Source organism: Streptopelia decaocto (genome assembly GCF_964273445.1).
Source record: "Streptopelia decaocto genome assembly, chromosome: 2".
NCBI lineage: Eukaryota > Metazoa > Chordata > Aves > Columbiformes > Columbidae > Streptopelia > Streptopelia decaocto.
In genome coordinates, this window is record NC_138655.1 from 111,595,738 (window position 1) to 111,622,877 (window position 27,140).

The 27,140-nt window shown below is 36.7% G+C and overlaps 1 protein-coding gene across 11 annotated transcripts in view; it reads right to left on the reverse strand.

The window, feature by feature from the left end:
• The window catches only part of CLASP2 (cytoplasmic linker associated protein 2), a gene marked incomplete at its 5' end in the record, with an annotated part of 149,009 nt that overhangs the window by 48,169 nt on the left and 73,700 nt on the right, over positions 1-27,140 (reverse strand). For 6 of the 11 annotated variants that reach the window (XM_082044287.1, XM_082044286.1, XM_082044293.1 and 3 more), the window contains 11 exons: positions 2,316-2,339; positions 5,538-5,708; positions 6,859-6,914; positions 9,399-9,566; positions 10,164-10,241; positions 11,557-11,616; positions 13,526-13,596; positions 16,759-16,894; positions 18,305-18,450; positions 19,039-19,131; positions 24,434-24,513. In XM_082044287.1, coding sequence (XP_081900413.1) covers positions 2,316-2,339; positions 5,538-5,708; positions 6,859-6,914; positions 9,399-9,566; positions 10,164-10,241; positions 11,557-11,616; positions 13,526-13,596; positions 16,759-16,894; positions 18,305-18,450; positions 19,039-19,131; positions 24,434-24,513 — 1,083 coding nt within the window. The remainder of the gene's footprint in view (positions 1-2,315; positions 2,340-5,537; positions 5,709-6,858; positions 6,915-9,398; positions 9,567-10,163; positions 10,242-11,556; positions 11,617-13,525; positions 13,597-16,758; positions 16,895-18,304; positions 18,451-19,038; positions 19,132-24,433; positions 24,514-27,140) is intronic. The other 5 variants (XM_082044292.1, XM_082044289.1, XM_082044294.1 and 2 more) reach the window with 1 other exon arrangement.

Genomic DNA, 27,140 nt, shown 5'->3' on the forward strand with positions numbered 1-27,140 from the left:
TGAGCTTGCTGAAACCGGATCACACTTAAACAGGTATGCCGAACTTAACAAGGCTTGATTATGATAAAAAGAGTCAGACAAATCCTTTTACTGAATCGGTACCTAGGAATTGATAGGAAGCTATCTAAAGAGCACACCTTCCTCTCTCTAAGTTCCTTTGAAACAAATCATTATGGAATAAAATGTTATGTTAGTAGTAATAAAAATGTTAAATGCCTCAAAAAAAATCTAAGTCTATTTCCATTTTTGTTTTCACTCTTTGACGTTTCTGCCTTGTAAGAGAACTACAATGATTAAAATGTCTGTAACTGTCTTTGGCCAGCCTGAACTTGGCTTTCTCAGCACATCTGGTTATGGCTTTCTCACATTCTACTATCTTCAAGGCACTGTTTTTTAAAATTCCCTCTAAAAAATAATTCAGTGTTAATTTCAATGCTTCTTCACAAAAATGAGTTACACTAATATGTATGTAGGATTCTCTCAAAGTTTTCCAGTCTGTATGAAAAAAAGAACAAACCCTAAACTACCCGCTCCCCATATCCAACATTCTTCCCAAGCTGGACCTTGGAAAGCAGGTTCTATGCAACACCCAAGTCAGGCTCACAGAGACCTCTCCTAAAAAGGCTGGTTCTGCTTCTCCTGCCTCTCCACCTTTGTGCTTCCACCAGGTTTGGATAGCTACAGGCTCAATGTCAGCTCCAAAAGCCAAATAACAAAATACTATTCACTTTTGTTTTATGAAATCAGCTTTCTGGACTTTGTTCAGCTATAGTGATTGATAATGGAGCATTACAAGGCACTAGTGAAACAAGTGGTAAAAACATGTGGCCAAGATTAGTGGGAAACAGAAAAACGATTAGTTCCTCCTAGTGGTTTTTAGATCAGGGTAGCTCTATCCCACAACTACAGTTGGAGAGCCAAGCTATGCTTATTCTGTCTCACACATCATCTCTACAGATATCCTCTAGGAAAAAAAACCCCAAACAACGCTGTTATTCTGATCTGCTTTGCAGCACTTCCCTACTATTTTTAAACAAAAGTGTGAGACACTATTTGTTGTGACTACCAGAGTGAACAAAAGAAAAAGCCTGTACACATACACATGGCCCTAAGAACCTTGATTGCTGGTGACAACGCATATAACCTCAAGATTAAGTGTTTAGCACAGATATGAATAAATCATATTATACACTACATAAGGAAATCTGATATGAAAATAAGCAAGACAGACACTACTATCCTGCACAAACTCCCCTCCTTTTAGTAAAGTAAGCTTGGCATCTGCAATACTCAAAAATGGCTCAAATTCTTCCAAAAAGTACCTCTCATGAAACTGATTATCTGAGCTTTAAAATGATTCACAATTCTGGGTTTTAGTGATCTACCTTCTTGCTGTTTTCATTTCTACAAAAAATACCACCTGCTTCGCTTCCAGTAAAAAAAAAAATATTTGAAATATGAACCATTAATACACAAATTACAATTATTAAGTAAGTGGCAAACATAACTGACTCATTAATTTTTCCCAGGCAATAAATTAAAACTAGAATTATCAGGCAACAAGCTGGGACTCGGTCACTTTATTATTTGGGAAGCAGTACTTAGAAACCTGAAACAGACAACTGCTATGAGAAGCCTCATTCTCAACTGCTTTGTCATTGTGATAAATATATATGACAACTTCCTCCATGTGCTTACTATAGTGAATTAAGAAAAAAAAAAGTGCTATAAAACTTAGCTGCAACACTATTTTAATGTGTCTTTTTAAGAAGCTATTCTTCAATAGAATTACATTGTATTACGTCATTTACGGGCACTTAAAATCCTGTAACTAGACTAGATTTTGATAAGACTGCTTTTGAAAGAGAAGATTTTAGTCTTATGTTAAAAAATAATCTTAAGTTATGTCGTCAAGCATCTTCTACTCTCCCACTGCTGTTCTGCCAAGAAGTCAAAAAATTTGACTTCACAGGTAAAACTATGAAACTTGATGGAACTAGAGCCAATTAAAAAAAATAGCAAGTATTGATTGCAGAATTGCTCTGTAATTAACAGAGCCTTTAAAAAAAAACGAATAGGAGTAACATCCAATTTCTGATAAAGTTTCTGTTGCTGATACAGACCAATCAAAAATATTGACAAATACAGCAATAACACAACACATATTAAAACATCAAGATTACATACAGGTTAATGAAAACAGCATAGTGTTTTGTTAATGAACAGACAAATACATTAAACGTGACTAATTTAACATAGAAGACACTTTTTAAAATATTTAATAGAATTAGAGGACAGACTAAACAATTTCTTACCATCCATCTTGTCAGAAGTATCCTCTTTGTTGAAAAAGCAGGCAAAGAAACATGGAAAACTTAGTGTGTTAGAATAAAGATGTTCACAGCAGAGTCATAAAACATTAATTAAGGAAAATACATTAATATTAAATACAGCAGACACATTTATCTAATTCATGCATGTATAAGCTACCTTAAGTAAAGTTGGTTTCTCTCAGTTCAAGGTACAAAATTACAGAATGGGGTACAGGTACCCAGGCATGGACCTTGAATCTGTCCCTACTACCCAGATTTGGGCAAATCCTTACTAGTAAAATATTTATGAACTGTTTCATGCTTGGTGTTCAACAGTTACTGAAGCATCAGTACATACTTATATCATTACTGAGCCACAATATTTATATTTTTTCTGAAATTTGCTATGAAGCATGAAACCCCACTTGGGGTAAGGCATGGGACAGAAAAAGACATCACAATAAAGACAGAGGACAAATACGAGAAAGTTCCACTCTAGTTCAAAAGCATTAAAGATTTATCAGTTCAGCTGGAAGGCAGTGCATACATATTCTGACAGTAACAATCAAAATTAAAATATTTAGTGTGAGACTTATATAATTAGTGCTCAAGTCTCCTCAGAAAGGACCTTAATACTATAAGGATGTCAAAGACAGTCAACATCTAGAATAACTAGAGGATGTTCTCCTGCTTCTTGAACAGTCTTAAAAAATCATAAATAAGCAAGCAAGAGTTCTATTAAAAATAAAAAGGGAAAAGATGGGTAAAGACAACTATAGATTACTATGTTCATGAACTTGCGGTCCTCTGAGGCTACAAATTTGGCAGTTTTTTAACTAAAAAGGTAGATGTTTCTCTGTACATAAGGGTGAAAACAAACTCAATCTCCAGCAGACAATGTTCTTTATTTTGGTATTGACTACAACATCTGAGAAGATATGGAAAGTATTAAGGAAATATAGTACCATTGTCTAAATATTTTAGTACCATGGTCAGCATTAACTTGACAATTCTATCATTTAGTATTTGGACTAGTATAAACATCCCCATTAATATGAACAGAGGGGACAACATTACAAAGTTGTCTATTTTCTGAAACATGGCATTTGCTTGGATTCACATACCATGCATTTTAAGGTTACATTTAAAACTAAGAGCAAACAATATTTTGAGGTTAATGCATAGTCAAACACAGTCACGATCTCTACATAGGTGAGAGAGGACAGCTACATGTCATTTAAATTATCTTACCACTATTAAAAAACTGTTAGGAGAATAAGCCAAGGTAAATGCAGCAGTACTGCTTTCATGAGACCATAAACAAACCTGGGTCTTCATGACTATTGCTGCCATCTGTAATAGGATTTGACTTTACTATACATTGCTAGTACCACATTATTTCGTCATTTTAAACAACCATTGTATTCTTTTCCAACAAGCGATTGCGTCTGCTAGCATGGCAAAGCTTTCCAGGTATTCAAATTCTTCAAAAGAACACAACCTGGACTAACTGTCTCTTTGTTCCTCTCCAGCACCGATTTTCACCAAATCTTAAAAGTACAAAGAGAACAAGCTGTTTCTTTATTTCTGCTCTTTGCCTGCATTAAACCATCACTATCTACTACCCTGAAAACCTCTATGGCCTTCTTAACCACTGCTCCCAAAATCCTGGGCATGAATCCCATATTACTTAAAATGTTCTGAAAGCAAACCAATACTCCAATCAAGAGCTATTTTTTTGTGAAACTCTTAAGACCGAAGTAGCCCATTTAAGCAACATGAAGAAGATACATTAACAGAGAAAGATTTCTCTTTCTCTATTTGATCTTTTTTCCTTAGCAGCATGCTGTCACCTTCACTTCTCACAACAGCTGAACTCCAGCTTTATCTGAGCTTCACAATGTGTCCTGTTGCACATAAAAATAGACCAAGCAATATTCTGATCTTTGAAAATAATCATCCCACCTATTTCAGGCTTTTAGGTGCTAAGATAGGAGGAACTGAGAATTCTTCGAGTGATAACCACAAGCATATCTCCTTCACCAAGCAAACTGAGCAGCCAAACTTTTGTGTCCACTTGCTACCCAGCAGGTTCTCCGATTCCCCCCGTGGACACTAGAGGGAGCCCACACCTCAAATTGCTTTTTCAAGTAGCAAGTCAGCATCTCTCACCCTCAAACTTTATCCGAAAATCAATGGTGTTCAAACCATTTCAAATAGGTCCTGACCACAAAAGAATCAACTAATTTAGAATCGTTTTTAACTTAAGTTTTAATTTTAAAAAAGCATAATCAAAACCTTCGAAAACCACAGCCTATGTGTATCCTAATATCTCCCCCAACACAAGGTAAGTCAGAAGAACTACTTAGTTTATCTGCCTCTCTTGTGATCATCTTCAGCAACACTGACAGAAGGACATGCCTCCTTGGTGACCCAGCTGGCACATAAGCTGAGAAGAAAACACTAACAGTTTTGTGAACACTGAACCTCATCTCCCCCTTTGCTATCCCTTCCCTATAGTATGGATAACCTAAAAAGAACAAGAACACGACCATATTCCTCTACCCTCCCCACCTACTGGTTTAATTCAGACTTAGTGGAGGTTCTACCATCTATCACCACTATCAAATACTTTTTTGCACTCTTGTAATTTGTAGCACCTTCTATGTCTAACAGCAAATATGCCTGCTAATGAAAACTGTCACCTAGATAAAAACATACACACAGTTCCATCAGCATGCTTAGGAAGAAATCTACTAAATCAATGTTGTATATTACTGTGTAAAACACTTCAATATTACATGAAGAAGCCACCACTTACTGCCAGGATGTCTCTTTAGCCTTGTTATAAAATAGTCAGCTAAAGAGCTGAGAAAAATGGAAAATCAAGAGTCCTAACACTCATTCCCCTGTTAGTTTTAGAAACAAAAGCCGATCACCATTTGCTGTTAAGTGAAGGTACTGCTCCTTTCAATAGTTAATACTGATTCCAGATTAACACATTTGAAGACCACCGTATGGATACATTCTTTGTACCTGCATTCTTCCAGCACAATAAAGCACCTAGCAATTAGGTAACTTACATGAGAACACCTGCCTCTTTTGCAGTACTCTAATACTACTAAAAATAACAACAATTTTTCAAATGTAGAAGTATTTTCCTGTCACTTTTTGATCAAAAACCTCAAAAAAATATTTTGCAGTGTTGCAAAGATGTTTCCTTACCTAGTGACGCATACGATCCTGGAGGTAGACCAGCTGCTGACAAGCGCCCGGCTCCGGCTGTCTGCCCAGCAGCGTGGCGCGCCTTCGCACCGGCGGCAGCATTGACATCAATGTCGCTGCGAGACCTCTGCAGAGTTCCTGGGCTTGGAACACTCTTGCTGCTGCCTGAAACTAGAAATATATATATATATTAGGAAGTGAGTTGGTAATGAATAAAATGACTTGAAAAAAGTTAGCATTTTATGCTACTGCAGCATATCTGCAAAAAGTACAAGAAAACCATATAACATAGTGTAAGTCAAGTTAATATTAAACAAAGTATTTTTGAGGTTAAGAAGCAAACTAGACCTGGTATTGCCATGAAATCCAGACAAAGAACAGTTTATTTTAGAGTAGTATTAATCTTCATTCAGCATGAAATTTTACCATTACTTAATACAAACGATGTGCTCCCACTCTAGTTCAAATTACATAATTCTGAACATTTCAATAATGTAGCAAGTCATGTAAATGTTCACAAACATAAGGAAATTCACAGCATCCCTTGTGATACTGGGGGAAGATAATATTCCCACACTTCAGAGAGGATAAAGCCACAGGCAAGCTGAGGGCATACCTTGAATTGCTTTATGGTCTAATATTCTGTAAAGTATTTTTATATCCACTTTCTATTATTTACTGATTATTACCTATTTGCTTCAGTTAATTTTAACCACTGGCTTATGTCTTCAAAATCTGACTCCCCCTTAACAGTTTTAGTATCAAGAACTCTCAATTATTGGCCATTTGTAAAAAGAGAGTTCAATTATTTACTCTGCAGGAGTTAGAAACACATTATGTGAAACGAGGACAAAGATAATAAATTTTGAAAACTCAAGACAAAATTAAACCCTTTGTATTACAAATCTGGTGTGTGTGTGTGGTTTTTTTCAGAGCAGCAGTTACACGTGAACAGATAAAAGGTACAAGTCCTTAAAAGTCCTTAATTTCCAATTGCCTTAATCCTGCTAATAATGAGTAGACCATAGAATAATGTTTTGCTTCTTTGAGAGTGACTCTTCCATGACAAAACTCCAAGACGATGATCAATTAATAGTACCGGTACAAAGAAAACTAAGTCTTATACTTGAAACAACTGAAAATATATAAAAAGTGAAGTAAATATTTGGCAATCATAGCTCCAGGTGCAGACTGTAGTTTCACATGTCATTATTGAAGTTGGATACAGAGTAAATGCTTAAGACTCTAAGACTTAGAATTTTTAATTCAAAGAACATAAAGCACTATAATTGTGCACCACACTGTATAGCAACCACCTTACCTCTGCCTGCAAAGTTTGCTGGGCTGGCTGCAGACCATTTAGAAGACAGAGGGCGACTGAAAATAAAAAAAAAAGTCAATAAACCCAGTAAGTCTCATTTATCAGATCCAAAAGGCAACAACAGAAGGCTTCTGTTCTTTTCTCCCCTTCAGATTTTTCAGTATATTTTAAATACACACAACTAACACAGAATGATAACGAAAACACAATCATCTTATCTTTTGTATTTTATAAAATTATGTCTTCAGCACGAAGCATTAATCCTTTGGTTACCAATAGGCACACTTAGCTAACAAAGTTCAAGCACTCCAGACTTGGTCATAGAAACATTTAAGATTGTCAGTACAAGGTTTTAGCCACAGAGCTGATCTTCAAAATCAGTTATCAAACAAAAATAGCGGGAGCTACAGAAAAACACTTGATTTATGAAATAAATCGCGTGCAGTGTTGTCTGCAGTAACAAGGAAAACAGATGACCAATTCCTAAGCCTCTGCCAGTCCTAGATCTCCCAAGAATCGAGTTACAAATTAAAAAGGAAAATGCAGGAGCTCCCAAGCAGATAATCTTAATTTCCCATTTCAATGTTGAGAGCCCCCACAATTTATAAAATGAGAAAAATCCTATTTTTTTTTTCTCTGTGTTTTCTCTCCATTCCACTTTACTCTTACTGCAAGTGTGAGTAGTTGCTGAAGAAATATCTTTCTGTCTACTCAAGTTTAGCTGTAAGCCTTTCCTTCTGACTGGTTAAGGTGGTAAAATGCAGGCAGAGGAACCAGGGAAAAACAAAAGACTAAGAGAAGAAAGCATGATACTTTATTAATGGATTCATCATATCTAGCCATCTAAATATTTACCTGATTGCGAAGGGTTCTATTTGCTGAAATAGTTAAATATTTCATCAATAGTGATATTACAGCCTGAATCTAGAGTCTCAGCTTTAGTAAAAATAATCCCTTTCTAATTTTAAACCGAGAGGCAGAGAGAAAAGAGATGCATAATGTGTATTTATCCAAATTATTAGCTCAGGTGCTCAATAACATAAATGTTATGTTACCCAACTCCTCACAGAAGATCACATATTTGCAGCTTATCATTAATAATACCTGCTCTTCTGACATTATTAACTAGTGTTTTGGAAGCATTTTGCTGCAAGTAAGCAGAGGAGGCCCAGGCAAAGCTCCTGGGTGCACCCTGACCTCACAAGTTGCTCCGAGCAGAAGGCCCAGACAACTGTTATGATTCCAGCACTTAAACAATGTGTTGAGATTGACATTTCATTTCAAGAGTTTCATATATAACAGGTTGGCAAATGTCATTTCTCTCATTCTACCATCCTCTTTAAAACCATTTTTGGCCAATGATCTGCAAGAGCTATTAAGTTCAGAGGGTCAAAAATCATGGAGGATCAGACTTTTAGGAAAACAATACCCATATTTACTAAGTTAGTCTATACATGGAGAACTCAGCATCTCTATTAGAAGCCAGAAATATAATTTTTGGTAACACAGGGAAAACAACATGCATCTAAATGCAGAATCGGTGAAAATTCAATTACAAATTAATTTATTTCCAATATGATCTCTTCTGTTCATCTCTTATTTTACTCCTCCCTTTCTGTATTACAGTACTGGCATATCTTGCAATACAGGGAGTAACACTTACTTGAATTTAGGAGTATTTTAAGATTCTAAGTTCTCTGTAATGTAGTTTTTAACATTTTATTACCAGCAACTCATTAAGAGAACTTTGATTTTTCAGGCAGAAAATACAGATTAATTTAAACAAGAGTAATTAATATCTGAATAAACATTTGTTTGTGGAAAAATGAAGTGTTAGCAATAGCCTACATTAAAGACAATTATTTACAAATTTTTTTAATAATTAAAAGTATCCTAGGAAAGACAAGATTTGATGTAGTAGTACTACTACTACTGTTTTACATTTATACTAAAAAGCCCATAAATTTCTTTTGCTATTGGTACCTAAACAAACTTTAATCTATTCAGCTCAAGATTGTCTATACAGTTTATTACACCACTGACTGCAGCACAGACCCACCCTCTAGTAATGAGCACAGTTACAAAATACTGCTAATACATATTCCATACTGTGAAGACAGGAAAAAACATGATCCCTGATCTGAATGAATCTCCCTGTCAATGTCTCTTTCTCATACTTTCCAGTGAAAACAGATAAAAAAGGATTAACACCATTATTTGTTACTTATTCTTTGCACCAGAATGCTGGACATCAAGATGTGAAACTTAAATATGTCTTGGTCTAACAGAAGCTTCTAAGGACTAAATATATGAGTAAGAACAGCCTGCTAAAATCCAGTTAATGATTGCCCTTATTTTTCACCTTGCTAGGGTAATATCATCATACAGCAAAACCCAATAAAAGATTTTTTATTAAAAAAAACTAAGTGTGACAAAATACAATTACAGCTTTTTTGCACACCACAGCAGACTGGCTCATTTGCTTTTGAGAAACAGTTTTTATTTGTTTATAGGCTAAGAAATACTTAAGGGACCCTTACTTGAGGCTCTCCTGCGAGCTGGAGGATGACCTGTCTGACTGGGGGAGAGATGCTATACTGCCAGAATTCTTCAAGTAGGTCTGGAGGCTTCTTTGATAGGGTGGTTCAAGAGAATTGTAGAGTGTCTCAGCTTCACTAGGAAAGTGATTTCTAAGACCCAGATAAGCCCTGCAAAATAAGAGAATAAGCATGTGCAATTACTCTATATTTTATTTGAAGTGTGGAGTCAGGAAGTAAAGATTACACAATGAACCAGGGATGGGAGGGAAAGGAACTCAGACTGAAAATAACTAATGCATACAATACCGCTCATCAAATCATAAAAGAAACTAGATACACTGACTGAATTAGTATTTTCAAAATAAGTAACTTTATCCTCTGAAATTCTCACATTCACTGACCAATTCTGCAGGGAAGGCAAGAGAAGTTCTTTTCTGGACTACTCACTAGTTAAAGTGCTACAGTTGTTTAATGACTTGAAGGGGGTAATCAAGAATGATTCTGCAGCAATATCAACCTTTCTGACTCCTTTTTCAGTAGAATCCTAAAATGCTGCACAACAGTATTATTTGGCTTAGCTTTCAGAATGTCTTTTGCAAAATAAACTAGACATTAATTCAGGACTTCAAGAACAGAAATATCAATTTTCAACCTAATGTGTGTCCTCTTCTTCAGCCACAGTTAGCTGCTCACCTCCAGGTAAAGCCTTCTTATCACTCACGTAAAACATAAAATTTTTCAAAGCAAAAGGTAGTCAAAACTCACTTTCTTGCCTCAACTCTTGCTTCTGCATCAGCGTCATGAATGCCCTTCTTGATGGTTTCAACCAAGACAGCTGCATGCCTAGGAGAAAGACATTCTTCATGTTATTTTGTTACTTCAACTTATATTTTAAGTATTCAAGTTTAACACTTCAATTGACATTTCTCTAAGTAAAAACCAGCTGAGGTAGTTCCTTCTAAGATACGAAGTAAGCAAATGCTTGAGTACACCGATGACATAATTGCACCTTCTGTAAAGGTTTAGTTAAGCTTCCTCCTTCAATTTAGAAGAATTCTAATCTACTTTTCAGACATACATCCACCCATCACACTTTAAAAATTATTTTAAAATATCTTTTCTAAAGACATCTGCTTTCCTGAAAAGGAAAAAAAAATATTTATCCTACTATATTAGTAGTAAGATAAAAGTTAAGATTTGCTTTCCTGGAAATTCACCTCTGAAACCTTTTGGCATATGAGTTCTAAACCTGAACGCATTCTCAAAGAACAGCAAAGTACCCATCAGAACAACCAAAAATTGTGATGATAAACAGACTTTAATTCAAGACATGTTTGGGTGGCTGCTTTTTTTGTTTGTTTTTGAGTGGGGAGGCTGGGCTATTTTGGTTTTGGTTTTGTTGAGGTTTTTTCTATGTTTGCCTTTATTTTTTTTTTTTTAATACACACACACTCTGCCATAAATCAAGTGATCTCCCTGTTGCTCCCTTCCCCAGAAGTACCCGGAGGGGTTGAAAGGTGACTATGGAGCTGGATGAGCTCTTCAGAGTCTTTCTGGAGGCCCTGCAGTCCCTTTGCTCTTACTGTCTGCTTACAGCACCAACTCTGCAGAGCTGATGTGCACACTATTTTCCTATCTACCCAGAGAAGCTGGTGTGCTCTTAATCATTAGCAGAAAAAGTCCTCCAACCTAATCCCACTCGCCATCTTTCATGGCAAACACACAATTTCCTCTTTTCAGGAGAAAAGACAGATGATTACCTCTGCATCTCCTACACTTATACGGTCCTAAAATTACATTCGGCCCTTTGAAGGCAACTGCCAGGCTGATGTGGCCCCCGGTGAAAATGAGTTTAACATCCCTGATATAAGCAAAACTCAGAGAAAGCATAGTACCTACTGCTCACATGCGGTAAAGAAGAGGCAGAGGGGAAGGAGAGGAGGCAACACCAAGTCAAGGCTGGAGCACAGACCTCTCCTCCTTCTCCCTGGCACTTGAATCTGAGTCACAAGACCTGATGTGCTAGAAAGGTTGTCTATGCTAGAAAGCTTGGCCAACACTGAACAACACAATCCAATTAGAGGATTCAGTGAAAATATTTCTGTCTTGAAATTCATGAGCAGTTTATTCTTGGGGAAAAAGGTATACTGGCCCATACCTTTCCAACGAATGTGTTTGCCACTCTTGTAACAACAGGTCTAAAAATTCAAAGGAGCGCCTGAAGAGACAGAACAAAAAGTTATAATTAATACTCATTTCTCTAATGGACTTGCAGAATAAACAGTAACTTCATTCTTTTCCCTTGAGGGAAACAAGTACATAAAATGAAAGTACATTTATCTGTTAAATAAGAACATTAGTCACCTTATTGCAAAGTTAAAATATTCTATATAGAAAGCAAACATGCAGGCTAACTAATCCTGAAGTTCAGAAAAATAGATGTGGTTCAATTAACCATAGCATATGTGTAATAACATGGCAGATGTTAGTTTTATTAAACCCAAACGAACAGACAAAAATCAATAAAGTTTAAAAATTGTACAAACTATAAAACCTTTATTAAAAAACCCCACAATACTTTAAAAATTCAGCTATTAAATCACAACATAATGTTTCTATGGCACTGTACTTGTGTCCCAAACACTATTCCCATCCTTTCATTTGCCATTACTGAGTAAGTAGCATAAAGGAAAACATGACACCACCAGTACAGGGCTGTGAATATAGAAAGCACTCTGAAAATTTGCTGGCACTGTACAAACTATGTTATGTAACCCTATTACTTATTAATTCAGAATTCTTGACAATTTAGCAGACAGCCATGGCAAAAGTCAAACTTTAAAATATGTCTGAAGATAAGTTACTGGTGAATAAATCAAAGCAACACAGATTAGGAAGGTGTACATATTAAGTCTTCAAAATGGTAGCAGACTCTACTGCCTGGAATTATTTTTCTGGCTATGTTGAATCTTTGACCTGTTTTGGAGGGGCAGATTTCATTTTTATGCTGCCCAAATCCTTTGGACACGTACAAGACATGGCAAGAAACTCTGAAAGTCTTTTCCCTATTATAACTGATCTATTTTTCCTTTGTTTTTCCAAAGAAATGAAGTCAGCATAAGAACAGTGCAATTTTGGCCACCTTCATTGATGCTCACTGGATTGTGAATTGCTGTACCAAAGCCACCTGGAGTCTAATGTTCTTCAGCAAACTGTGGTAAGTGGAGGCACTGAAGCCCTATGAATTGTCCTGCAGTAAACCCAGAAGTTATGAGAGGTCAGCATAACCTGGGTTGAGATAATACTTGCTTTGGATGCAAATACAGTTTACATTTAGAGCAAACAGTTTAGGTGCTCAAGCTATTTCGTGCATACACACAGCTCTATTTCTGTCAGGGCTAGTGTGGGTCCAGGAACAGTTAACTGCTCTTGTGGGATTCTGTGCAGACAATGACACTGCCAGAAACCAATTAATTTTATCAAGAGCCAATTCAAGTGTTCAAGTACCACGCTCTTGGAAAAAGCATCATGCTGCAGATGCATCTCAGTTGTTAAACCATGCTGACCCATCACGTCCTATGTAAGGTAGCAGCCACCGTCTTAATCTCACAACACCCAGCAGGGCGCAGTATCAGCCAACCCGGCTCCACACATTCAAACCATATTGCATGGAAGTTACTAAGTCCTCCTGGTACAGGGAGAGCGTGTGGTGTGCTGTGGTGCTTCAACAGGAACCACCCTCAGCAGGTCTGTCAAGTTTGGCCTAACAGTAGCTGATAGGCTCGGGCTGGATCTTTGTGGAGACACGCAGATCTGTCTCCTGCTCTCCCAATGCCTCTTAATGTCTGTGTTGTTTATTCTCATTAGACTGAGCAACACAGATTCAACTACAGCTGTTTTTTCTTCTCCTTCTGGTTTTATATCAGAAGGTACTTTTTTAACAGGTGTTAGAAACATTTTTGATTAGAATAAATTCTGCAGAAGGATACAATGTACATCCCCCAACATGACAGAAAGTATCATTCCTCAACATAATTTAATGTAACTTGGCTGAAATTAATTTTGTAGTTTAATAAGTAACACAGTTTCGTGTGTTCAGAGTGCATGGCCATTTATAACGTACTCACCTTCTAACTGCAACTGATTTTGAGGTACAGTTGCTTGTTATTAAAGGTATGAGTCGTGGCACATGGGTATGCTGAGAAAAAAGAAAAAGACAAAGCAGTTAATGACAAAAGCATTCCTGAATTTGTACTGTACTAATTAAGTTAGAACTAGGAATATAATTTAAAAGGCAATCATTTAAAATGCTTACTGAAACTAAATGGAGAATATTATTAAATAATGTAATTATTAAATGTAATTATTAAATAATGTAATTTTTTGTATTTTTCCAAAATATCAAGCAAAAAGCACTTACACTGCCATCAACAATTGTATCATGATATGCCATATTTAGGTGTCAGAAGTCATATATGAAGGCTCACATGTGTCTCCTCAAAGGAGTTGTAAGCTGATGTTATTTTAGTTTTGCCACAGAAAAAAAAAGCAATAGACACAGCAGTCTTAAAAAAAAAAACAAGTTATGGAGCAAAAAGCAAGTCCATCAATCTGAAACTACAGTAAGTAGTAACATAGTAACATAGTAACAGTATGACATGTAATATAAGCAAGCTTATGTATATAACCTATATGGAAACACTTAACATCCTCATTGGAAAGAAAACCCTTGGACTACCACTTAAAGTGGGTAAGATAAACTACATTAAATCCAATTGCAATACTTTAATTCAGAAATAAAGCAGCCTTACTTCAGCTCAACTAATTGTAGACACAAAGCATTGACATTTGAATTCCAAGTAAGGGTAACATGGTTCAACAAATCCATTTTCAATTAATTTCTTTATTCTTCTCTTAATTAAACACATAACTTCTAAACCAGTCCCCAATACAGTGTGAAACTGTTGCCTTTAAAAAAAACTGCTTAAGAAGTACAGTACTGAACAATTCTTAGTATCTCATATACGCTTTCTCCTTATGACATTGTTGCAGGATATAAACACAGAAATCACCAAAAAAGCAGAGAGAAAACTATAATCTCTCAGAGTACTACCAACTTCCGAATTAGAATGGAATTAATCAAAAAATCTGGAGGAGCCTTATAGTTGCATTTGTTTGTACTGATGTAGTTTTAAACAGGTTTTAGCGGGTTTGTTTGTGGTTTGCATAGTTTTCAAATTGAAAAGTGGCACACGACTGTCAGAAAGGCAACAATAAGCAATATCAGGGCAAAGAATAAAACATTTTTACAGATGGAGAAACCTGTATGTTTCCGGTCTTTAGAGCTATTGACATTGTAATTTCTAGGAAGTGTTTTGCAAAGACTCAAAGCCCCAGGCTTGCTTTCATTCAGCTTTAAGACTGCACATTTCATATGCTACTCCTTTTGAAGCTGTGATGATAAATGCTTTCTCCAAACCCACCTTGCAGCTCGATTGCCCAACCCGAATCCCACTTCCCTCTGGAAAAGATTTTCCGCCACCATGCCAACTCCTCATGGCACACGCCCTTCTCCCCCAACTTTTAAAAATTGTTTTTCCAATTTACTAAGAGCCAAGAAAAAAGAAATGAGACCGCACTATAAGAACTATCTGGAGAAGAAATACAAAGTCCAATAAAGGCAAAAAGATTAAATGGAACTCTTCAAGATCACTGGTATAATACAGCTTCCCTCTTTTTACGTAGACTCACTCTCATAGCAATTAGATATTAAGCACCAGTATCTGAGCTGGCTGTCAGTGGATGCTGGAGGGAGTTTTTGAGGAAAATGCTGACTCCAAAAGCTGTAATGGCTTGGGCTCTAAATATTGATCTCATCACACACTCCCTGACCAACTCTCACATTGTCCAAAGGACAGAAGTCCAAAGGAGTGTGGGGCTGCACTGTTTGACTCTGGCATTTATTTCTCTTTTCCCACTGAAACCTGACTTTTCTGTCAGAACACCTTGCATAAGCCGTTTATTGGTTGGGTATTTGAACACTATGGACAGGATTTTCTCCCTTCTATGCCTTCAGTCTAGTATGTTAAATTACAGCTAAGAAGAACAGAAGTCTAAACAAAACCAGGGCCGACGTGTAGTCTTGTCTCCAACTGAACTGAACCAATAAAGCCAACTTAATATAATGGGTGAACTTTTATTTCATGCTGCTTCTCTGATGCTTGATTTGGCTCCTGTAAACAACACAACAGGGTCAGTTTTTTACATGCCTGAGCTCGCCTAATACTACTGCAAATTGTATTCTTCTCTTACAACTTTAATCATCCTTTGTGAGGTGTTTTCCTTCCTCCACTCTCAATTCTGTGCCACTGGCCACCTCACAGTGCATTGTAAGAGTCTGGGGAAAGAATGTCAATGGATCTTAGCCCAAGCACTGATGCAAAGGTAATGCAGATGTCTCAGAGCATGTTCTCAAAGGCACGGGTAGACAGAATAACTACAGATTCCAAAATGTACTGAGCATGGCAATAAAAGCTGTGAGTCATTACCTCAGTTAGGTTTCCAACAACTTACAAAATTAAAACCATGGATGAGATCATAGTGAATAACAGTAAGTGCCCAGCACTAAGAACAGCACAGCTTTTAATGCAGAAACTACAAGCAACTTCCCACTTTAATGTGAAATACAAAAATACCAATATAAGTCCCAAAAATCTAGCAAAATGTCTTGCCTCAAACACCAGTTAGTAGCAGATGCTAAAGAAACAAACAATAAGAAGCAGCTAAGTACACAGCATTGCCCTCTCCTATATGATACAGCTTTAAGGACTCATCTTAAAAAGTTCTCAGACCCCAGGATTACAATCTGTACTGTGCTTTTCTTCCATGAACTTGTGCTTTCTGAACTGATACACACATGTCTGGCCTCTTCAGTATTTTGTCATTAACTCCATGGTTCCAAATCTGTTTGTTTGTTTTCCCCCAAAAGAAAGTTTTTGTGTATGAGTGGGGGTTTGTTTGGTTTGGTTTTTAAATTGTTACTAGCTTCTTGACTACTGTCTTAACTTTGTCTTTTCCAAAAAGCCAGTTTAAAACAGTTACCCTTTGAAATACACGTGCCTTTTTGACACATTACCCCCAAAAAATCATAAAAACAGACTTGCTTTTCATACCCATTCCTTGATCTTTACTATGGTAATACTGCCAGTTGGTTTCAATGATAGATAATATGTCTGTCTGTGATAAAATTACTTCTACATTAAAGCATGATTTAAAGTCTGTATTTCAGAATTGTTATTACCTCCGCTAAGAGCCATTACCTGAACATTCCTAGCAAGCAAAGTGAGAAAGGAACACCTACCCGAATAATGAATCTAATGGCTGCACACCCAGAAGTTGCCATCACTTTGGCGCTGTTGGGAACCAGGTTAAAAAGAGTAGGCACAATAGCTTCAGCGCCATGATCAAACTTGTTTCCCAGAACAGTTGAAAGATGGCTATTTAGGAAAAAGAAAGAAAACGTGTTAACCAAAATTAATTTCTTAGTCTTAAAATAAAGAAGTTTACTGCACACTTTAAAGACTTAGCTTTCCAAACAACAGAATTTCCTAATTCCATTATTTCCAAGTCCTTCCCTCACCAGAAATGCAGGATTTGTGGAACGTTTTTTTTTCTACCTAGCAGACACATTAAGAGGTTGAACACTGATAACTTTATTTTGTAATGAAAAACAAATATCACAATTTGAAAGGCTAAAATTCTCATGTCCACATAAGACATCATAGTGTTTCTGCTTTCTAATGCACTTTGAGAGTATGTAAGTCTAAAATCTTCGGGAAATTATTGTTTGAGGTTTTCTTCCTTTTGAATGCAGGCAAAGCCACTGAACTTATAATTAGCCAACCATAAAATTTAATCCCTTGTTTATTAAAGGTTATGGTTTCAATTTTAACAAATACACAAACGCACACAACACACAGTAATTTATCTGTCCAGTGGTGACAACTAATGCTGCTTCTATGTACAGAGCCCACATAAAAAGAATTTGCAGTCAGTAGCAAATGAAACATCAAATATGTGTAAGTTTCAGGGATCAAACAAAATTCCAGGCTTTTAGGCCTGGATAAGGACATTTACACAGTATTTTTACACTACTCCTGACTTCATGTTAGGAAAGGTTAGCATTATTTTCTTATAGCCTCAATTTCCCTGGCAAGGACAGCTGTATGGTCTAACAGGTCTGCATGGCCTGTTCAGTGAGGAGACCAGAAAAGGAAGGGTGAACTCAGGGACGTATCTGTTCCAGATGATCACTGAGAATTAGTGGTTACATTAACGCGTTTCCAGAGGAAAAGCAAGCCACGGGAAACAGGGAAATGGGAAAGACTACTCTGATGTAAAAACAAGGCTTTTCTCCCTGTCTTTGAATATAATGAGAGCCCTCAATATGATAAATCTGAAGATCTTATTTCTGTTTAGTCACAGCTTCTGAAATTATCATGGACATGAGAGAGATTATCTCACCAAAACGTACCATGTTCAAACCCCTATAGGGCAGCTCCCTTTACCATTACAAACAGTCACAGTAAAGTCCTGTGCCAATCATCCAAGCGTAAGTGCTCCTAAGACTAGTCCCCAATATTACATTAGTACTTACAGCAGTTTATATTAATTTGCACTAAATACTCAATGTAATGAAGATTATTTGTTCTTCACATAAAATCTGTTACAGGTTTATCAACTACGTACATCACCCAAAAGAACAAATTCCTTTATTTTTTTCTTTTTCTCTACGCTGGTTTGACTCTTTATCAGATAATCTTTCCTGCAACACTGACAAAGCATCTTTAAATCAAATTAGTACAGAAGTCTAGCGATGTACACAAACACACATAAACTGTACTTACGCTACAGTAATGCATGCCTCTCTAACCACCTGGGATCTGAGATCCTTGGCTGACAGCTTGAAAGCACCATCCAACAACCGCAAATGCTGGAAAAATCCATCATATTGTGCAGCTCCAGCAACAAGCAATGACCGAACTTTCTTCAGCTAAAAAATTTAAAGCATTCATTTTAGGACACTACCAATATGCATTTCAAACTAAAGAAGTCACAAATTCGCTGCAAAAATGTTCACAGGCACATCTTTAAATCAAAACATCATTTTGAAATATATGGCAGTCATTTTAAAAACTGTAAAAAAATTCTACTACTTAAATTCTAGAGCTAAAGTCTCAGATTCCAGTCTACAAATACTCAAATACATGTCTGTTCACAGACCTGTTCCACACACTAAGATGCCATACATTTGATAAAAAATACAAATGCTACATACACACAAACATTTTAATCCTGCAAGTGAAACTTATCAGAGACACACATAAGAGATACAAATGCTAGCAGTTTACCTGCAGTATATATAATTTTGCATAAGTGCCAACTGAAACATACATGATGGCTTTCAGAAAAGCTTCCTCTTAAATGTCAGCTAAAATGCATTTCAGCCTTTTAAAAATACCTGCTAAAAGTTATTTGGCATGTGGGATTCAATATTTAAAAATTACAATGAAAATGTATCTAGCTGGCTGTGCTTTATGAAATACACCCACAAAAACATCAAATCAAATGAAAAGTTTACCGCATTAGTTCGTTGATCCCAATCATGTTTGTCATCTGAGAGAATTTCCCTGATTTTGTTCAACGTTTCTTCAAGTTCTCGACTAGAGTAGATCTGAAGTATTAAAAAAACAAAGTGTATATTGTTAATATTCCAGGTAACATGATAAAGGAAAGTAACTTGACAAGACTAACCATACAATTATAATTCTGAAAATCTTGCCCCAATAGTTCTAGGCAACTGTATAAGAGGTGTAATTGGGCATTTTAGAGCAAACCTTTGAGGATATCACTGAGTAGTGAATATTCATTAAAAGAAAAGCTGAACAATCAATATTTTCCTCAAGATTCCACCTTTCATCTTTGTGATGATCTAACCATATCTAGAATTTCATTAAAAAAAACAGAATTCAATATGAAAAGAGGTTTTCGATAATCTGTTGCAATATTATTGCAATTCAGTTTCATTTTCATACCCACTATTATAATACTGACTATTCCAGTCAGAGTTCTCTATTCTCTACAGAGTAAGTCCAGCAAAATTGATGCCAATCTAATCATACAGCAGTCACTATTTGATGATACATGAATTAATGCATTTATTGGTAACTGCCCACATACAACAGTGGATTTCTAAATAAGAAAATTAAAGAAAAGTAGCCATGAAAACATATTATTAACATCAGAAATAAACAGACTTCCCTTCTGTTCTCCTAGACAAAAGTCACACGATGCTCTTCTCTGCTTCATCTGAAGATGCAAACTTTTAAGGTTATTTTTTCCTCCAAGACTGAGAACAGGTTGAAGAGGATATGAAGCACATTACTAACTAGACTCTTGATCTGGCCAGATTTTTTTTAAAAAACGTATTTTCTATAAACATATTGGGATAAACTCAGTTGCCCATACACAGGCATCTGGTGCCATTTGGGACGCATCCAAGACATCCACAGATATTATATGATTTGGGACTTCAAGGAAACTCATACCATTCTAGAATGAAAGCTGGAGGCCAGCATGATGCCTTTGCCTTAAATAGCACCTAAATAGTAGTTTCTGATGCTCCATCATTATTTATTTAAGTCCAAGACATAATTTTTGTATGTGCAAGAGCACACAGCATGTAAAGGCAACAAGAACTGATGGTGAGGACACCTTGCTTTGCATGAATTGCTGAAGAGCTTTGACACTGGTCTCTTCAACACACTGTTCTGCATGTATATATTCATCTTGTTATTTGTAAAAAGATTTAGGACCATCTTTCTTCTGTTTTACAGCTAAGCTGAATGTTTATTTTCTACAAAGTACCTTATTTCCCAGGTGATCTGAAATTACTACAAGTTATTCCAAATACAGCCTAGTCTTCCAATTTCCATAGCATATCAAATTAATTCAATTTATAGTAGATATGGGACCTTGACTCTACTGACATTTACTTTTGTTCCAATGCTTTAACAGAACATGGTTATGAAGGCCTCTACATTTCATTCTGGAATACTGAGGAGGTGGAAGACATCCATGCTCTAAACGCCTGCATAGCTAGTTTATAGAATAAACAGGGTAGAAATCACTTCACAACAGATGAATTAGTGCACCCAGGCGAGCTTCGCTATCAGGCAAAACCCCATTTCTGAATATGCTTTACCAGCAAAATTGAAGTTTTTATTACCTCACAGTTGTGTAAAGCTTTTCCAGGGTACACTGCTCAAGAAGCTTTGCAGTTGTACATAGGACACAAAACTGCGTCCACAAAAACCAAAAAGCTATTCCTTATGATTGTTTTCTTCTTCATCAGAAGTCAATAAACACCTGGTGCATAACTTATTTTAAAAGAGTAAATGATTTAATGAAACCAGTGGGTCCAAGCATAACAGACTTTCTATTCCACTGCCCACAAAACTGAACATGAGTCTTCTATCACCAATCATATACTTGTGTATGCTGGTATCATGTAATACTTGTTACATAACACTAACTTGCTCTAACACTAATTCAAAAGGTACCATACATTAAGAATGAGTATTACATGCGTCTCAGTAAGAATTTTAATCAAACTAAATTTCCATTTTCAAAGAAAATTCCTTATTTCCCTTTTAAAAGTGGAAGGGACTAGTCACTGGTTAACTAAATTAACTAATTTCACATTACAGTGACCCTAATGCCATCAGAATTTGTGACATGATCTGACCTTCTCAGGCTCCCCCTTCACCATCACCCACCTCGCTCTGTCTCCTTCCAAGTTCAGGGTTTTGACATACAACTAGTTAACCCTACAAGAGGAAACGCAAACATTTCTCTGCCAACTCAGCAGCCTGTGCCAACTTACTGCAAAGAAGTGAAGTGCACCAACAAGGGAAGCAGGATCATGCCTTTCAGTGGCAGCTGAGAGCTGGTTAGTGCAAACTCAACTTAGTTTGAGGTTCTGGTCAAGGAATGATTACCTTTTTTAAGGTGTCTCATTGAGTAGATCCTCAAGAACAGGACAGTTTTTGTTGTCGGCCCATGTGTTATCAGAGACCATGTGCTGTAGTTACTGCCACTGGACTAAAACATGCCAGGTGATAAACAAGCACAGAAGCAATACGTACAATGGGTTTATGTCTGTGCTACTTGCATGCCTAGGCAAAGAATTCAATTTTTTAATTTAATTACCTGGCACAAACAGCATTGGATCAACGCAATTTCTGCTATTCAAATTGGCACTGTAATGAGGACCTTAGTAAATGGCATAATTTTATCTTGTCATGAAATTACAAATGTAACTCCACCGAAAAATCCCAAAGTGTCAAGGTTGTCCATACACAGATTAGTTTCAGAGGAATAAAAGCTAACATTTAAATAATTTCTTTTCTCCCTGCCCTTGATTAATTATGCTTTTAGAAAGCCAAGATGAAACTCTCTCTTCAGTCAATAACATAACATTTTTTTGTTCACAAGTTCCCACATCAGACTTTTGTAAAAATAATTAAATCTGTTTTCAAACAAATTCTAGCTACTAATAGGCGTTACTCCTAATAACCTGAACACAGAATTTTCTTCAATTTAAGCAACAGCAAATAAACAGAGTTGCAGAAACACTATGCTTGTAATCTTAAATATGAAGACACAATTCTCTCACCACAGTGCTTCTCTTTTTGGCGCCCAGATCCATCAGACTATATCTCAAAATCACACATGTTCTTCACAAACTGCTGTTATCCATTAGAGGGCAACACGCACACACACACAGCATTAAAGGTAAGTGAAACACCAAAGACAGAAAAATTAAAAGCTTAAACATAAAAAAGAGTAATAACTATATAGAAGCTATTTCCAATACGCAGATTGCAAATGAGGTATGAGTAAACAATATGATATTCCTAAAAAAGTAATGACAAGCATCATTGCAACAGCTTATGGGAAAGGCAGATCCACATCAGAGGCTTTTAAGGATGAGTTAAACATACACATACCCTAAATAACCTCAATTTATGTGATTAATCCAAATGCACTTAATCTTGACTGAGAATTGGATATGTTTTTCTATAACATAGTTCCTTTCCTTACTTTCACTGAAGCCACTAGTAAAACCCATAAATGTAATGAAAACAGAAAGACACAGGAATGAGCCCAGTAATGTACAACTAACTCCCTCTCCCCATTCTGTCTAACAAGTTTCCTTTGCTTTTAGAATAACCAGGTCATAAACATTCTTTCTTCACAGGGTCTAGTATAGAAAATTGTCTCTTCCTTTGTAATTAACATGGTCTCAGAACACGGGATTTGCCTTTTTTTTTTAAAATACCAGAGATTATCCACAACCAGAAGCATGAAGTTAGACAGCAGGACATAATTATTCCAAGAATATCAGCCTCCCTCACACCTTTTTTCTTCCTGTTTCACAGGTCTTTCTTACATTCTCATCCATTAAACAGGTTATTTTGGGTTCAGTTATACATTTCTCCTCAGCCTCCTCTCACCTCGAGTTGAGAGTAGTTCAGACAAGTGGGTCTTTGTTCTTCACCTTTTGCAGTTGACGAATGATCTACCTTCCTATATCCCCCCAGCAGTCAGACAGAAAATCACATGTGCTGGTCAACAACACACACCCCACTTTTGTTCTTGCAATGTTATTAACCAACTTCACTGATTAGAGAACTCTGCTTGGAACCGCAAGTATTAGGGCATTGAACTACAGGCAGCACATTTTCTGTGTTGTGGAATGTGGCTCTGTTCAACATAACGTGGATAAATAATACCCAGAGCTCCGTGGTTTTGCCCTCTAAAGAATCCTTAACACGCTTTAGAGAGGCAAGGAAACATAAAGCTCTTCTAGTGTAAGACAAAGATTTCCTCAATGTGACAGGAACCATGGAGATAAAGTGTTCCTTCAGAAAAGCAGACACTTTTTCTGCCTACAGAAGGAGATCTAACAAATAACTACACTATCATCTTGAGAAGTAAAACCAGAATGAATATACATCTATCGAGAGAAGGGAGTCATACAAAATCCTTCTGGGATTTGGGAACTGTGGCTGACTAAATTTTTGGTTGTCTTCCACACCTCTGGTGCTCAAGGAAAACTTATTCAAAATAGGTCTAGGAAGACACAAGCACGTTAAATGACTCAGCTGTGTGAAAACACCAAGTATGTGCAGTTCCCACACTTAAAGAACAGAAATTAAAATCTGATCTTTCAACTAAGAATGCAGCATGCAACAGGTTCATTAGTGCTGAAATAAGGCAACAGATATATTTTTGATGTATTGCTAGAGATGAGGACATGCATGCCAGACATTACAGTTCAGGCACTCACATTTGAAAATACAATTATTGCTTTTAAAATCATTTGCCTGAATTATTATTACTCAATTGTCCCCCAAAATAGCAGCGCTGAATTTTTCAAACATTATGAAAATATTTTTCTTATGAAAATTATAACATACATTTGTTTTCATAACTCCCTGGAAAAGGTTACGAAAAGCAATAATTAATTTTAGTTGAAACACTGTGGTGGGTTGACCCTGGCTGGACACCAGGTGCCCACCAAAGCTGCTCTATCGCTCCCCTCCTCAGCTGGACAGGGGAGAGAAAATATAACAAAAGGCTCATGGGTTGAGATAAGGACAGAGAGATCACTCAACAATTACTGTCATAGGCAAAACAGACTCAACTTGGGAAAAAAATAATTTATTGCAAATCAAATCAGAGTTGGGTAATAAGAAAATAAAAACAAATCTTAAAACACCTTTCCCTCCACCACTCCTCTCTTCTTGGGTTGTAACTAACAACTGGAAAAAGCAGCTTTCCACAGACACTGTAAATTAATTCTTCAACAAGAAGAAAGAATTAGAAGACTGCAACACCACAGAATTTTTAAAAGTAGGCTAACATATAGCATTGTAAATAGCAACAAACGTGTATGCACAGCATCTTACCTGTACAGTAGGAACATCTGTAAATGCCTTAATAAAGTCATCCTCATCCACAGCTCCAGCTCCTCCCTCTTTAGAGGAACCTACATAAATATAAAATACTGTTAAGCAGTATGTAATGCATGTTGGGGTTTTCAAACTGATATAAGTATATTTCATAATAGCTATTTTCAAACATTTAATATAACTTAAAAAATCCTGAACATTTATCCTGTATAAAATTGCAAAATATGGCTCTGATTTCTCCTTGAATAAGAAGAGGTAAATTAATGTTTTTCATGGATGAACAATTCTGTGCCCTTTCCAATTTGACAAAGTTAATGTTTTCATTTTTGTTATTTTTGTAAGTGGTAACATGTTTATTACAACAACCCTCTAGTAGCCATTTGCACAGAATTGTCATGCCCACACCCTGATGATAGAAACATTCCCAAATAAACCACAGAATTTCAAACTACTTAAAACAGCAATAACTGCTTGTCATTCAATTAAACATCTCAAGGTGAGTTTTCACCTTAAAACATGTACCATAAGGAATCAGCCCTAGAAGGTTTGGGGTAGGTTTTTTTCTTTTTGGTTGGTTGGGGCTTTTTGTTTGTTTTGAAATCTTGTGCAGTAGCCCTACATTTACATCGTGCTTTCTAGTATTCTCCTGAGAAGCTAAAAAGCATGAGGTGTATTTCTCAACCTCAAAGCTCCAAGAATTTAAAGGAAGAGAGCAAGGACAGTGAAGGGAACGTAGTGTTGGAGGAAAATCTGGACTCCCCTGAACAGGCTGCCCGGAGAGATTGTGGAGTCTCCTTCTCTGGAGACATTCAAACCCGCCTGGACACATTCCTGTGTAATCTGCTCTGGGTGAACCTGCTTTAGCAGGTGGACTAGACGATCTCCATAGGTCCCTTCCAACCCCAACCATTCTGTGATTCTGTGATTGGCAGCCTCCTTCTCTGAGCGCTCACCCCCATTTGTGTTCCACAGTGGGGCTCCAGAATTGAATCACCTGAAGGAAACTCTCAAGAACCTTCCAAACCCGTTCCTGGAAAACCACCATACAAAAAAAAAATCTTCTCTCCAAAAGCTTCCATGACAGCTATGCAAGTAGTAGGGCAGTTACTTCTTTGCAAGGTAAATGATGGAAATATTTTCACATAACAGGCAAAGATGCCCCAAAGCCCAAACAGAAGGATAATGAAAGAACATTAACAGGTAACATGCTGGCCTCACACTGGCATATGATTGCTAAGTTTCATTAAAATCTTGGGTAGAACCTAAGGTAACTCTAACAAATAAAATAATTTTGTATCAGTCTCAGATTTCACTTTCTTGCAAATTGGTTACCAAGAAAGCCCTTTTTCAAAGGACTGGTCTCAAGTTTGCTATCAAATCAAAAACCAAGCTCATCAGATCCAGGCTGCGCTACAAGTCTAAAAATCTGAAGTAAAAGGTAGAGCATGGCAGAATCCATAAGTATCTTCAATAATTAAGACAGGCAAATGATATGACAACACAGCTTAACTGCATGGAGACGATCAATTCAGTAGAATATTTCCTTTGTGAGTTGGGGAAACAAACTCTTGCAGGAAATGAACTCTTTCAGACAGAGCGAGGCCAACGGGATAGACGACATGATGTCCTACTTAAATTACACTAGCTAACTCTGAGAGCACAGCTGAAAAGACATTTATTTTACCAGCTATATGACAAATAAAAACCATCAGTAAATATAAGAGGTCAACTAAGAAGCTATAATGACATACATTTATGTCATCAGTTGGCTTAAGAGGTCAACTAAAATGAAAACCTAGGACTTCTGGACAAATCAAACTCTTTGTAGCTGCCACTCTTCAGAAACATTTCACAGTTTAGTCTCTGATCTCCTATTTACAGTACAGGGAACTACATCTGCTATGGTTGTATACTCTGTGTAGTTTGAAACACAAGGGTCCACTACCACTACAAATTTGATGGCAAACTCACTAGATCTTAACACCTCTATGCAGAACAAGATCTCCTGCCTGCCTTTGTGGCTGCTTAGTGTAAAAACACTGAAGGAGTATCTAGCAAAATTTGGACACTGTGCCTGCAAGATGATATAGGAACATCTAGTAAATTTTGACAGCCTATACTCAAGGATGTTGTAAAGCGATGCTGTGCATAAAACTCTTCTACATGTGTATCTCCAACACCATCTGTCACGATTGTCAATGGCAGTCTGAAGGGAAAGAAGAAATTGTAACTGCTTATTTTTTTCACTATCCAGACAGTAGAGGGCAGGAGTCCCTCCGCAAAGTTAAGAGTACCTGACTAGCTAAGAAGAGGGTTTACACTCAGAATACACCCTTGTGCCACACAAACATGTAGATGGCTCCTAAAAGGGAGGATGCCCTGGCCAGAGCAGAATTTTGTGGAGAGGAACCTCGAAAAGAACGAATTTGGCACAGGGATCCCACGCTAAACTAGGCAGTACAAAGAGTCATCTGGATGCTCAATTCATAACCCTGTTTGGCCCTCCCAAAATATCATGGTATTTTAGGAAGTCTCGTAGTACTGAAATAAGCACAATCAATATTCAATACTTGAGAAAAATAAATTAAAAAGAAAGGTTGAGAAGTCAGAAGGTTACCTAATTTTTAAAGGTTAAAATATGGTTTTCACATGGTTAAAGAACTTACTCTCTTCTAAAATTTTTAAAATTATAAACAGTTTGTAA